This window comes from Syngnathus scovelli, chromosome 8 (assembly GCF_024217435.2).
Source record: "Syngnathus scovelli strain Florida chromosome 8, RoL_Ssco_1.2, whole genome shotgun sequence".
NCBI lineage: Eukaryota > Metazoa > Chordata > Actinopteri > Syngnathiformes > Syngnathidae > Syngnathus > Syngnathus scovelli.
The window spans coordinates 13,080,609-13,094,039 of record NC_090854.1 but is presented as its reverse complement, the minus strand read 5'-3'; the positions used below and the strand labels follow the sequence as shown (position 1 = coordinate 13,094,039).

General features: G+C 42.4%; 2 protein-coding genes and 6 non-coding genes across 8 annotated transcripts; 7 read left to right on the top strand and 1 right to left on the bottom strand.

The window, feature by feature from the left end:
• Window positions 1-3,116: 3,116 nt before the first annotated feature.
• dynlt3 (dynein light chain Tctex-type 3) lies at window positions 3,117-4,748 on the top strand. The gene is made up of 5 exons (XM_049728246.2): window positions 3,117-3,252; window positions 3,679-3,720; window positions 3,810-3,933; window positions 4,025-4,102; window positions 4,282-4,748. The coding sequence occupies exons 1-5, from the start codon at window positions 3,226-3,228 to the stop codon at window positions 4,350-4,352; spliced, it is 342 nt and encodes a 113-aa protein (XP_049584203.1). The 5' UTR covers window positions 3,117-3,225; the 3' UTR covers window positions 4,353-4,748.
• Window positions 4,749-5,180: 432 nt separating this feature from the next.
• On the bottom strand, window positions 5,181-12,941 carry xk (X-linked Kx blood group (McLeod syndrome)). The gene is made up of 3 exons (XM_049728245.2): window positions 12,385-12,941; window positions 6,893-7,155; window positions 5,181-6,727 (listed from the first exon to the last, which is right to left on the bottom strand). Exons 1-3 carry the CDS (start codon window positions 12,627-12,629, stop codon window positions 5,931-5,933), a joined length of 1,305 nt encoding a protein of 434 aa, XP_049584202.1. The 5' UTR covers window positions 12,630-12,941; the 3' UTR covers window positions 5,181-5,930.
• Window positions 7,486-7,568, top strand: trnal-cag (transfer RNA leucine (anticodon CAG)). Its single transcript has one exon. It is a non-coding gene; the product is annotated as a tRNA-Leu (tRNA).
• trnal-cag (transfer RNA leucine (anticodon CAG)) lies at window positions 8,281-8,363 on the top strand. The gene has a single exon. It is a non-coding gene; the product is annotated as a tRNA-Leu (tRNA).
• Window positions 9,070-9,152, top strand: trnal-cag (transfer RNA leucine (anticodon CAG)). Its single transcript has one exon. It is a non-coding gene; the product is annotated as a tRNA-Leu (tRNA).
• Window positions 9,860-9,942, top strand: trnal-cag (transfer RNA leucine (anticodon CAG)). Its single transcript has one exon. It is a non-coding gene; the product is annotated as a tRNA-Leu (tRNA).
• Window positions 10,653-10,735, top strand: trnal-uag (transfer RNA leucine (anticodon UAG)). The gene has a single exon. It is a non-coding gene; the product is annotated as a tRNA-Leu (tRNA).
• Window positions 11,441-11,523, top strand: trnal-cag (transfer RNA leucine (anticodon CAG)). Its single transcript has one exon. It is a non-coding gene; the product is annotated as a tRNA-Leu (tRNA).
• Window positions 12,942-13,431: the final 490 nt, after the last annotated feature.

Below are 13,431 nucleotides of genomic sequence, written 5' to 3'. Positions count from 1 at the left end.
TATGACAAGAAAGTTAATTTTGTTTTTCTAGATTCTTAGGTCGTTATTAAAAGGACAAAGACGCAGTCTTATGGAAAAAAAAATGGCAGCTTTTTCTCTAGAAATGTGCAATGACAATGTTACAAGAAAAAAGTAGTAATGTTAGGTAAATAAAATCATGCTTTTGCGCAAAAAGCCAAGACCAAACTCAAATTACATCTACAGAATAGGGTTACAAGTAGAGTTGTAATCCCAGGAGGCTAAAATGTGTTCTGGGAATCTGAAAAGTTCCATAAATCAAATCATAATCACCAATTCTACCTAGCAACAAGAGGCCATTAAAAAAAAATTTGAGCCATTTGTTCATCTACTTTGCCATGGATACATTCATATGCCATCGATTAACTTAAATTTTCAAAAACGGCAACTTTTTGGAACGAAAATGAGATTTTTTTCATTCTGTAAATGATTCGCTTTAACTCACAACACTGCCCCCCACACACAATTTCTGGAGGTACTGCAACAAATGCTCTGTATCTGCAATCTTAAAAGCAACAAACAGAAAGAACAGGAGAAATCAGCCTTATATGTTAAAACTCAACATCCTCTTTTCCATTTTTCTGCAATTTAGGCGGCAAATGCCGGAGCCTCGAAATTACTCTACTGCTCGTGCAATCCATACCTGGATTTTAAGACCATTGATCAAACTCAACGCGCTTAGAAAAAAAAAAAAAAAAACAGAGCAAATGATCAAACCATGCATTGATCATACCCGTCGCGGGGCTGCCTGCGTTCATTCACGGTCTCGATGAAGAGGGGAGGGGGGACACGGTGTCTGGCTGAGGCTGCAGGACGCTTCGGGCTGCATACCAAGCGAGCGGGGAGGCACCGGTGTGTGGGAGGGAGGGAAACCCCGCACTATACGACACCAGCAGACGTGATGGATGCAGCAGCATCCCCCTGTAGCGCGCGCGCACGCGCATGTACGGTTGTGTGCGCGAGAATTTGACGGACATGCCAGCCATCGTGATGTTGCACTGACCCTGAGCTAACCCCCACATCCATAGGGAGTCCCCTGCAGGCTTTTCTCCTCCGTTTCCACTCCTTTCATTCCCTTGGTATGCACGTGCTCCACATACAGTTCTCTTCATCGTTATACAGCATTATATTATTCGATCGCGGTCCCTGCTCGGCATAAAACAGCCTGCCAAGGAATGTATACATTTGTATATTTATTGTCAGGCGTTACTCGAGAGAAGAAGCACGGGGAGAGACAATTCTCCACATGCAGTCTTTCAAGAAAAAAAATATAAATTTAATTATTTTTTTTAAAAAATTCAAAATTACTTAGCATACTGTATAACATTTGCTTACCAAAAATCAAATAATATTATTATTGATTTAACAATACCGTCGTTATTTCTTAATGAACTCAACACCACCGTCACTAGTTGGAAAATAATTTTGGGGACAAACAATGTTGCCTTCACATAGATAATAATTCTGAATTTTTTAATGATTTACAAATGAATACAAACAGAATTATTGTAATCATTACAAATTGAATTTAAACAAAAACTGAATATTACAAAATATATATTGGAGTATTTCAATTTTAAAATGTATTTTTTTTACCTTATACATTTTGTGATATTTTATTTTTAATTTGTTTAAATTGTGATTGTGTTTGTATTTATTTGTCAATGATTACAGCTAAATACAAACACAATTATTGTCATCATTACAAATCGAATGTAAACAAAAGGGAAATATTATCCATTGTCCATAGAAGCATCTCACAGTCACGCACGCAACTAATGACATCACTGCAACTCTTCATCCACTTGCATTCAACAGTCTTCTGGTTGAACACATGAAGCTTCTGGGTGTTCAGAATGTGCTTCAGGTTTACAACAAGCCGAAATGGATTTAAGTGGCGGTGCAAAGAGTTGATACTAGAACAGAATCATCCACAGCAGCAGCAGCAGCAGTCGCAGCAACAACCGTGGCGAGAAAATGGTCTCTTTGCTGCATTGCACCTGTGCAAAGCCCCCGAACTTTCCGCGGTCCCACCGGTGACTGGCTGTGCCTCCGCGGTCGTGATCGCGCCACTCCTCTCGCCCACTCACCTTTTTACCCCCCCACCCCCCCTCCAACACACGCACACACACGAGAGGAACAAGTAGAAAGCAGCTGCCATATGTCAGTGACAAAACAGCAGCGCGTCATTTGACCCGTCGGGAGACACTCGTCTTACCTGAAAGGGACGGCCAGGGGTTGGAGAGAGAAGCCGGCAGGAAACCTTCGTGGGCCGGGGGACGATTCGAATCGTCCCGGTGTCGCTGACAGTGTGGGGGGTTTTGTCTTCTCGGCGCGCACTGCGAGAGTACACGTTCACTGGCAGGGTGGTTCTAGTGAGGGGGCGTGGTGAAACTACGTGTGTGTGTGTGTGTGTGTGTGTGTGTGTGCGCGTGTGTGTGTGCGCGTACGTGTATGCATGTGCGCGCGTGCGTGCACGTATCTGTTTCTGCGTGCGTGTGCTTGTTTGCGCGTGTGATTGCATGATTGCGCATGTGTGCCTGTACGTGCGTGCGTGCGCGTGTGTATGTGTTTCTATGCAATAACAATAATAATAATATTAATAAAACAATACTACTATATAACACTAATATTGTTTATGATTAATATATGTATGCCTCACAGTACAGAGGTTGTGGTGGGTTTGATTCCGGCTCTGGCCTGCGTGGGGTGACTCCAGGTATTCTCCCATATTCCTAAAACATGCACGGTAGACTGCTGGGACCCTCGTGACGATTAGCGGTTCAGATGATGATGATGAAGAACGAATGAATATTTTTTTTCTATTCATATATTTATTAATTAATCTCTTGCACTCAGTTCACACTCCACAATGTTAGCAGCGCTATGGTAACAAGTTGCATTGATAGCATAAAAGTCACATAAAGAAAAAACTACATGCCAGTGTTGTGTGTAACTTTTTATATTTTTCAAAGAGAGAGAGAACTAGCCACCTCTGGTCGTCATCAGGTATGTTTTTCATGTTCTCATCCAAGTTATTTTCTCAATGAAAGTCAGCGAAGTAGTGTCTGCATGCGGCCACTACGGGGCGCCATAGCAGTGAGTAATTGACTAAATGGTTGTCTTTTCTGCGCTCGTTGGTTGACGCATGCGCAAAACAGAAACACTGCCTCCACGGCGAGACAACGGCGAGAAGACACCGTACAAATGGAGGAGTTTAATAATGGCGACGAGGTATAAACTGTATGTTAATTATACCCGTCTTATTATGACGCCCGGCGTTGTGATGGAAGTCGTAGCTGGCAGGGATTTGCCGCTGATCGGTCAGCTATAAGAGCTGCGTCGGTTGCATTAGTAGGGTGGGTGGGGCAAGGAAAGAAGGGAATTCCGTTTGTTTTCTGAGGTCCTCCAAGAAAGACTTAATCTTGGTGTTGAATCAAAAGAAGACATTTAAAAACATCTGCTTTTACCCTGGATATTATTTTGCTTGTTTTCGAACATCCATGAACAGAATCGAAATCAATTTGTTCGTGCATTTCTGCACTGTTAACTTGAAATAATTGTAAAATCTAATTAAACCAATAATTACATTTGAATGTTGGATCCTGTGTAGTTCTAATTTAATTTCAAACTAAATGATTCCACTGACTTTTCACATAGGTGGCCTTTAATGCTGATGAAGTCACTAATAACATTAAAGAGGTAAGTGAGTGGGAATACACATCTCAGTATTACAGGCAATCTTGCTATTGATGATGGTAACACAACAGTTTTGTGCGTTGATGTCACAGTGCATCGAGGGAGTCATTGGCGGGATGGACTACAGTCAAAGTAAAGTGAACCAGTGGAGCGCCAGCATTGTGGAGCACTCTCTAACTCACCTGGTCAAACAAGGACGCCCATTCAAGTACATAGGTGACTTGGCCAGCAATGTGTGATGTATGGGATGTGTTTTAGTGGGTCAGCGTCCCAAGTGACTTTTGTCTTTTTTTCTGGGTGGGGGCAGTTAACTGCACTGTCATGCAGAAGAGCGGCGCTGGTCTGCACACTGCAAATTCGTGCTACTGGGACAACACCACGGATGGTGAGAGATCATTTATCACCTTGGATTGTTAATACAGTGGTGCCTTGACTTACATACAGGTGCCCCAGCCATCATTTTTTTTTTTTTGCCCTCTTTATAAGACTTGTGTATGTCTTTATATTCGCTGTTTTACAAAATATGGTTAAAAAGTCAAACTGTCTTTTGAACATGTTTTTCAGGAAGCTGCACAGTCCGATGGGAGAACCGCACCATGTATTGCGTGGTCAGCGTCTTTGCCGTCGCTATATAATGGCAGAAAAACCTCGTCGGGACCGTGACGATCCTCTTTGCTAGCTAACCTCCAGTATTTATCATAACAATCCAACACTCTGGGACTGAAATGAATAATTTTATCATTTTCAGGATGCCATGATGAGTCAAGCGTGTCGGCTTACAATATGTGATCATTCCGACGTCTTGAGGACATTATGCAATGCAAATTGAACTTTTGCTTTGTAGTAAGCCCTCAGCTGTTTCCAGGTATTGTGACGTCCCCCTTGTTCCATTCCGAAATAGTCTTGTCCTTGCAGTACTTACGTGCACAAAGGAATGATTTATTTATTACTTGTTGTTTGGCCGAAATGTGTTCAAGAATATTTACTCAGATGTCTTTTGTTCCAGGATTTAATAGATATTTTAAAAAATATATATTGTAAAGTTGCCCCCTTTTCTTATAAGGAAGTTAAATTTTGTGTTTTTGAAAAAAAAAAAAAAAACATGATAATTTGTACCGTTAGCAATTTAAAAGTTAAAACATCTGATTAGGATGAAAAAAAAAATCTCCTCGAAGGATGAAGTATAAATAACTAAGTGTGCACACCATCATAACTGGAGCTATGTGGATGTGTTTAGAATTAACCAATCCACATTTAATCATCACATTCATGTTAAATTGTACTTAGTGCAATATATTAGTTAACCACTAGGTGGCTCTAAATTATACATTTTCCCTTACGTCGATTCGCTGATTTAAAAATAAGAAATGGCCACCGTAATCATTGGAATAAATCTTCTGTCCACTACAGGTCAATAGAGTGCTGTGACAATAGTTGCTTAGCTAAAAGAAATTTTGATGGAATTAAGCATAAAACTTCATTTATAAATACAGATTTATGACATTTTAAATGAGCATTTCAACCATTGAATGCACTTCAGATGTATATGTAAAAAAACAACACTACACTGCCACGTAAAGTTTGGAATGACGGTGCAGCACCCATTCATGCGTGTGCGTGTGTGTGTTTGAGCGCGCTCTTGATACGGGTACACACTGCATAGATAGAGACATAACTCTGACTGACTTGGGATGCAAATACAAAAAAAAGCTTCTCTTGGAGTGCTTGTATAAACGTGCAAAAACGACAACAAAAGCACGTTAAGTCTTTTGTTTGGTGATGTACGTCACAACAGCAGCAGCACATAAAGCTTTCATCGTCAAGACAAAGTAGAAAAGAGCCCACACACACACATCTTGTATGCCATATCCGGATCATCTCTAAATGGATGGACAGAACATTCTTGGAAAACAGCCCGCACGATATAATACAGGCAACACTGATTGGTGTTTTGCTTTTTGGTGCAACACTGCCCCCTCGTGGATAAAACTAAAATGCAAGGCCTATTTTAGGAGCGTGTTGGAACAGATTGATCTATATTGAGGGATTTTTCAAAAATCTCATTAGAAATGTAATTTATCTGCAGGCTACAGAATAACCAGCTGTATGAATAAATGTAATATAAGTAGGCACGTGCTGTTAAAATAATGGGAAAGAGCAGATCAATAAAGGCAAGTGTAAACCTAGAAAGTCGTTAATGTGGCACTTGGGAGTCAAGCACTGCAGCCCCCATCTTGTGAAATGTTGCAATCGGCAGGCGTGGCGACTTCGCCGCCGGGCCTGGCTTCCATGCGGGGGTTATTTGTCAACTCGGCGGAGGTGCACGATAGGCAGAGGAGGCCACGGCAGTTTTCAAAGCCCCGGTTTACGCTGGGGTTGAAGAGCCGACGACACGGGTGACAGGACGTGTAGAAGAGAAGCATGAAGAAAATGCAGGCGCCGTAGACCCCCAAGAGCTCCATCATGAGTAGCGGCGCTGATATGAACTCATAGAAGTCGGTCCTGTAGATGTACCAGATCAGCAGCAGCAAGGCATTCTCAACAAAGCGCAGCATGTAGTACACCACCATGCGGTACCAGTTCTGAGACTTGTTGATCAGGTCCGGGTCGCTGAGCTTCACCTGCACGGCTGACCAGCAGAACACGTTGATCCCGGCGTACAGGAAGGTGAGCATGCACAGCACGACAGCGGTCCCCACACGTGTCAGAGTCTTCTCGATGTGCTGGGGGAAGGGTGAGTGGCTCCTCCAGAAGAGGATCCACGGGTAGAAGAAGAAAGCCAGGAAGTTGACCAGGACGACGGGAAGCACCCAGATTTTCAGAACCGAGCTGAACAGAACTAGCACCACCACGCGGCTAGCGATCTCACAGCTGCGCCACATGAAGATGCACAGGTAGGCCGACGGACTCAGGGACACTTGGTAGTCGTCGTATTTGATCTTGATGGCCAGGATGTTGCAGCGTAAGGCGCCGTACACGATGGACAGCAAGGAGATCGCCATCAGAGTGCCTGGACAAAAACACAAATACATTGATGCCTGGAGATCCAACTTTAATTTGATCCATGACCATGAAGTGAAGCACTGGCACTGTTATATAACAGTCTTTTTTTTTAATCCATTGACTAATCTGCTGGCGATTCTGACCCTAACCTCATCCAGCTCATCCGTCTCACCTCTTCCGACAGACACGCCACGCTGCAGTACGCAGATGTAGAGCTGCAGGGTGAGCTGCGGGGCCGAGCCCAGGAAGGCCTGCATGACGGTGGTCCGCGCAAAGGCCGCCCGGTGCGTCACCAACTTGCCCTCAGCCTGGCCCACCTGGCGCTCCACCTCCTCAGGCTTACCCCGGCGGGACATGTGCTTCTTCCTGGTAATGCTGACATAGGGATCCTCCACACGGCCCACGCTGCCATAGATCCAGAAGGCCTCCAAACACCTTTGAGCGACACAGGTTGCTGAAAGTCACTTTTGCACATGAGACAGCTTCAGAGTCATTTGTGACTTTCCTATATGTGAGGGCATTATAGTACATATACTGTAAAAAATGCTATGCATGGCAGATTTGCGCAATTTAGTGAGGATTTCTGCAACATGTAGTCTATAAACTGTACTTTGTTCATTCCTGATAGGTTAGTTATATCAGGAAAGTCAATTTTTACTTTTTGGAGCATGTATGAATTAGGAGTTACTCGTCATTTGACTAAAGCTGGTACTCGTGGGCTATTGAATAGTGACTTGGCTAATGTACTTCACATGGTATCTACATGTCAGGATGGCCGAGCGGTCTAAGGCGCTGCGTTCAGGTCGCAGTCTCCCCTGGAGGCGTGGGTTCGAATCCTACTTCTGACATAAGCATAATATTTTGGAACCAACACAAGATTATTTCGGTGTCTAAATTGAGTTCACTACAGACAATATTGGGAACAATAGAATAAACCAGAGTTGGAAAAAATATTGAGGCACACCACCAATCAGAAATCTGTTAAGTGTTAAACCAGCTTCTATACTAAAATCAGTTATATTACAACAAAAGACCTAAAGTTCTATTCCTATATATGTATGTATAGTCGAATAATTGAATAAAAATAAATACTAAATATTCTTTCAATTGTTTTTCTTTTGTAATTGAAAGTGACAGTTTTTTAAAATGGCGGTGTACCTAATGGAGTGTCCGTTTGATTCCCTCGTTAAGTGCACCTGCGTGAAAAGTTTTAGCCACTGCAGAACAAAAAAGTGGCTAAAAGTTTTCACGCAGGTGTGTTTAACGAGGGTAACTTGGACCCGTTCCTATTGGAACGCGGCCCCGAGGACTAGAGTTGACACTTGTCACGTTTGACCATGATATTTCCCTAATAAAGGAGCCTGTTATTGGTTTTTATTTTTATTAGTGATCTATTTAATCACTTTATTTTGAATGAATAGTTCACTCACGAGCCAACACTAACAGCAACTCATAAACTGAGTATGTGCCGATGCCACAACATGAAATCTCAAGATTCTCCATTTGCCACGCATGCACGATTAGCAAATGCATGACCAGGCCCCACTACAATGTCAGCATGTCAGGATGGCCGAGCGGTCTAAGGCGCTGCGTTCAGGTCGCAGTCTCCCCTGGAGGCGTGGGTTCGAATCCCACTTCTGACATGAGCATAATATTTTGGAACCAACACAAGATTATTTCGGTGTCTAAATTGAGTTCACTACAGACAATATTGGGAACGATAGAATCAACCAGAGTTGGAAAAAATATTGAGGCACACCACCAACAAAAATCTGTTAAGTGTTAAACCAGCTTCTATACTAAAATCAGTTATATTACAACAAAAGACCTAAAGTTCTATTCCTATATATGTATGTAGAGTCGAATAATTGAATAAAAGTAAATACTAAATATTCTTTAAATTGTATTTCTTTTGTAAATGAAAGTGACAGTTTTTTAAAATGGCAGTGTACCTAATGGAGTGTCCGTGTGATTCCCTCGTTAAGTGCACCTGCGTGAAAAGTTTTAGCCACTGCAGAACAAAAAAGTGGCTAAAAGTTTTCACGCAGGTGTGTTTAACGAGGGTAACTTGGACCCGTTCCGATTGGAACGCGGCCCCGAGGACTAGAGCTTGACACTTGTGACCTTTGACCATGATATTTCTCTAATAAAGGAGCCTGTTCTTGGTTTTTATTTTTATTAGTGATCTATTTAATCACTTTATTTTGAATGAATCGTTCACTCACGAGCCAACACTAACAGCAACACACATAAACTGAGTAAGTGCCCATGCCACAACATGAAATCTCAAGATTCTCTATTTGCCACGCATGCACGATTAGGAAATGGATGACCTGGCCCCTCCACCATGTCAGGATGGCCGAGCGGTCTAAGGCGCTGCGTTCAGGTCGCAGTCTCCCCTGGAGGCGTGGGTTCGAATCCCACTTCTGACATGAGCATAACATTTTGGAACCAACACAAGATTATTTCGGTGTCTAAATTGAGTTCACTACAGACAATATTGGGAACGATAGAATAAACCAGAGTTGGAAAAAATATTGAGGCACACCACCAACAAAAATCTGTTAAGTGTTAAACCAGCTTCTATACTAAAATCAGTTATATTACAACAAAAGACCTAAAGTTCTATTCCTATATATGTATGTAGAGTCGAATAATTGAATAAAAATAAATACTAAATATTCTTTAAATTGTATTTCTTTGGTAAATGAAAGTGACAGTTTAAAATGGCGGTGTACCTAATGGAGCGTCCGTTTGATTCCCTCGTTAAGTGCACCTGCGTGAAAAGTTTTAGCCACTGCAGAACAAAAAAGTGGCTAAAAGTTTTCACGCAGGTGTGTTTAACGAGGGTAACTTGGACCCGTTCCTATTGGAACGCGGCCCCGAGGACTAGAGCTTGACACTTGTGACCTGTGACCATGATATTTCCCTAATAAAGGAGCCTGTTATTGGTTTTTATTTTTATTAGTGATCTATTTAATCACTTTATTTTGAATGAATAGTTCACTCACGAGCCAACACTAACAGCAACACATAAACTGAGTATGTGCCGATGCCACAACATGAAATCTCAAGATTCTCCATGCCACGCATGCACGATTAGCCAATGGATGACCAGGCCCCTCCACAATATCAGCATGTCAGGATGGCCGAGCGGTCTAAGGCGCTGCGTTCAGGTCGCAGTCTCCCCTGGAGGCGTGGGTTCGAATCCCACTTCTGACATAAGCATAACATTTTGGAACCAACACAAGATTATTTCGGTGTCTAAATTGAGTTCACTACAGACAATATTGGGAACGATAGAATAAACCAGAGTTGGAAAAAATATTGAGGCACACCACCAACAAAAATCTGTTAATTGTTAAACCAGCTTCTACACTAAAATCACTTATATTACAACAAAACACGTGAAGTTCTATTCCTATATATGTATGTAGAGTCGAATAATTGAATAAAAATAAATACTAAATATTCTTTAAATTGTATTTCTTTTGTAAATGAAAGTGACAGTTTTTTAAAATGGCAGTGTACCTAATGGAGTGTCCGTGTGATTCCCTCGTTAAGTGCACCTGCGTGAAAAGTTTTAGCCACTGCAGAACAAAAAAGTGGCTAAAAGTTTTCACGCAGGTGTGTTTAACGAGGGTAACTTGGACCCGTTCCTATTGGAACGCGGCCCCGAGGACTAGAGCTTGACACTTGTGACCTTTGACCATGATATTTCCCTAATAAAGGAGCCTGTTATTGGTTTTTATTTTTATTATTGATCTATTTAATCACTTTATTTTGAATGAATAGTTCACTCACGAGCCAACACTAACAGCAACACATAAACTGAGTATGTGCCGATGCCACAACATGAAATCTCAAGATTCTCCATGCCACGCATGCACGATTAGCCAATGGATGACCAGGCCCCTCCACAATATCAGCATGTCAGGATGGCCGAGCGGTCTAAGGCGCTGTGTTTAGGTCGCAGTCTCCCCTGGAGGCGTGGGTTCGAATCCCACTTCTGACATGAGCATACTATTTTGGAACCAGCACAAGATTATTTCGGTGTTTAAATTGAGTTCACTACAGACAATATTGGGAACAATAGAATAAACCAGAGTTGGAAAAAATATTGAGGCACACCACCAACAAAAATCTGTTAAGTGTTAAAGCAGCTTCTATACTAAAATCAGTTATATTACAACAAAAGACTTAAAGCTCTATTCCTATATATGTATGTAGAGTCGAATAATTGAATAAAAATAAATACTAAATATTCTTTAAATTGTATTTCTTTTGTAAATGAAAGTGACAGTTTTTGAAAATGGCGGTGTACCTAATGGAGTGTCCGTTTGATTCCCTCGTTAAGTGCACCTGCGCGAAAAGTTTTAGCCACTGCAGAACAAAAAAGTGGCTAAAAGTTTTCACGCAGGTGTGTTTAACGAGGGTAACTTGGACCCGTTCCTATTGGAACGCGGCCCCGAGGACTAGAGCTTGACACTTGTCACGTTTGACCATGATATTTCCCTAATAAAGGAGCCTGTTATTGGTTTTTATTTTTATTAGTGATCTATTTAATCACTTTATTTTGAATGAATAGTTCACTCACGAGCCAACACTAACAGCAACACACATAAACTGAGTATATGCCGATGCCACAACATAAAATCTCAATTTCCCACGCATGCAGGATTAGCAAACGGATGACCAGGCCTCTTGACAGTGCCAGTATGTCAGGATGGCCGAGCGGTCTAAGGCGCTGCGTTCAGGTCGCAGTCTCCCCTGGAGGCGTGGGTTCGAATCCCACTTCTGACATTGGTATATTCTTTTGGAACCAACACAGCATTATTTCGGTGTCTAAATTGAGTTCACTGCAGACGATATTGGGAAAGATAGAATAAACCATTTCAAAAATATAATAACTTGTCCAACACTTATGTCAAAATCCAAACAGTCGTGTCAACACAAGTGCCGCATCAAAGCTTAGCACTAGATGGCAGAAACTACATAACTAACTTTTGGCTCAGATAAGGGAAAATACGATTGCCTTCTTCCCCTCTCAGCTCGTGTTGTCAGAAGATAAGGAGGCCAACGGTGTCACATGCTATTCTTAGACATGCTCTTCGCTGAGGAAACATGCAACTCCCCACCCTCCCCTTTCCACTGTGTATTTGCACACTTGAGGGGGAAAAGGAAATGATCAGATCAGATCCGTTGACGCAAAGGCTGCATGAAATGTATACATTTCAAATAAAACAAACTTTGAATATGATGGACTTCAATTTGCCCCTCGCGGCTGAAGCCAGGGGGCACTGTTACGAACTTCACTGTTTGAATCGACCATTCAAAGTATATACATTGTGTCAGCATTGTGAATTGTGATTTACAGTGAATAGATTTACATTTCACTGCAGTTGTTTAGATGACAACATGGTTCTGACAAATCTTTCAGTACTTCAAAAGAGAAAATGCATAATCACAGGCATTCTTACCTTGCGAGTGCATGGAGAACATATCAATAAGTGGAGTATTGATCAGATGGCTGCAACTAATCTGTGCATCGGAAAATGGAAACGACCTCATGCACGCGTGCGCCGACGTGCTTAGCGAGTACACACACGCACGTCCCTGTGTGTGTTTTAATCAGAAGTAAATAAACAAAACCAATGCACAGACCTAACGATGGGTCCGAACTGCAGGATGTGCAGCAGCAAGATGAACGGCCGGTCCCTGCCCAAGTCCCGGTGAAAGAAGATGAGGGCCAGCTGCACCAGTATGGACGGCACAAGCGAGAAGAGCAAGGTGAGCTTCTGCCAGACCTCGTCCCCCGCCGAGTGGTACGTGGAACTCAGGTAGAGCGCCGCAGTGGACTCGGCCGTGAACAGGGACACCGACAAAAAGATGGAGCAGGGCAGTCGCATCCTCGCTCACACCGCCATGGAGGGGCGAGGCCGGAGGACGCGCGTCCGCTCGGCGTCGGCGGTTCGGAAGGCACCCTGGTGTGGAGCGCCGCGCAACATACCGCAGCCCATCCGCACCGCCACTGATGTCTTCACTAATCCAGGTGTAATTACCGACAGCGAGCACCAGGAACACATACGGCGCTGTCGAGCGAGCTGTAATGCGTCGAATATAAGTGGGTTGCAGCGTCACACGGCACAGACGCAACACACGACGCGTTCGCTATCAAGAATCAACGCCAACGAACGCTGTCGTAAGAAAAATGTCAACTTATTTTGGGGAGCAACTGTTGCAGACTTTCGGTATTGGCCACGCCTCCTTCCCCAAAGTTGTGACGTTTTCTTTTTGTGTTTGTAGTTATAATTTGTTGTTCATTTTATATATTAAACATCTTTGCTTGTTTGGATAAGTGAAACGAGCGGTTCGCATTCTCCACATTGTCATCAGGGATGCACAAATATATTGAACAAGATTGTACAGTATTGTTGAAGTTCATCTTTCCAGCAGCTCACAATCACAATCTAATAAAAGATCAGAAGTGTTTTAAAAATTCTAACCTGAAGATTGGAATGCACAAATTCATGAACAAGTCCGTTTTTTAAGTACCCATAAAACAATTTTTACTAATCGCAATGGTTAACAATGTTCATGTCAAAGTCACACATCATTGACTAATTCTTTTAAAAAAAAAAAACCATCACCATGAGAAAGCTTCATCTTATCTTAAATGTAATACATCATTTTTATTTAATACAAGATGTG

Coding starts and splice junctions, on each gene's coding strand:
- xk (XM_049728245.2), bottom strand. CDS start 12,629: ATGCGACTGCCCTGCTCCATCTTTTTGTCGGTGTCCCTGTTCACGGCC. Junction 7,156..12,384: donor CAGTTCGGACCCATCGTTAG/GTCTGTGCATTG, acceptor TGTCGCTCAAAG/GTGTTTGGAGGCCTTCTGGA. Junction 6,728..6,892: donor TGGCGTGTCTGTCGGAAGAG/GTGAGACGGATG, acceptor GTTTTTGTCCAG/GCACTCTGATGGCGATCTCC.
- dynlt3 (XM_049728246.2), top strand. CDS start 3,226: ATGGAGGAGTTTAATAATGGCGACGAG. Junction 3,253..3,678: donor AGTTTAATAATGGCGACGAG/GTATAAACTGTA, acceptor CTTTTCACATAG/GTGGCCTTTAATGCTGATGA. Junction 3,934..4,024: donor ACGCCCATTCAAGTACATAG/GTGACTTGGCCA, acceptor GGGTGGGGGCAG/TTAACTGCACTGTCATGCAG.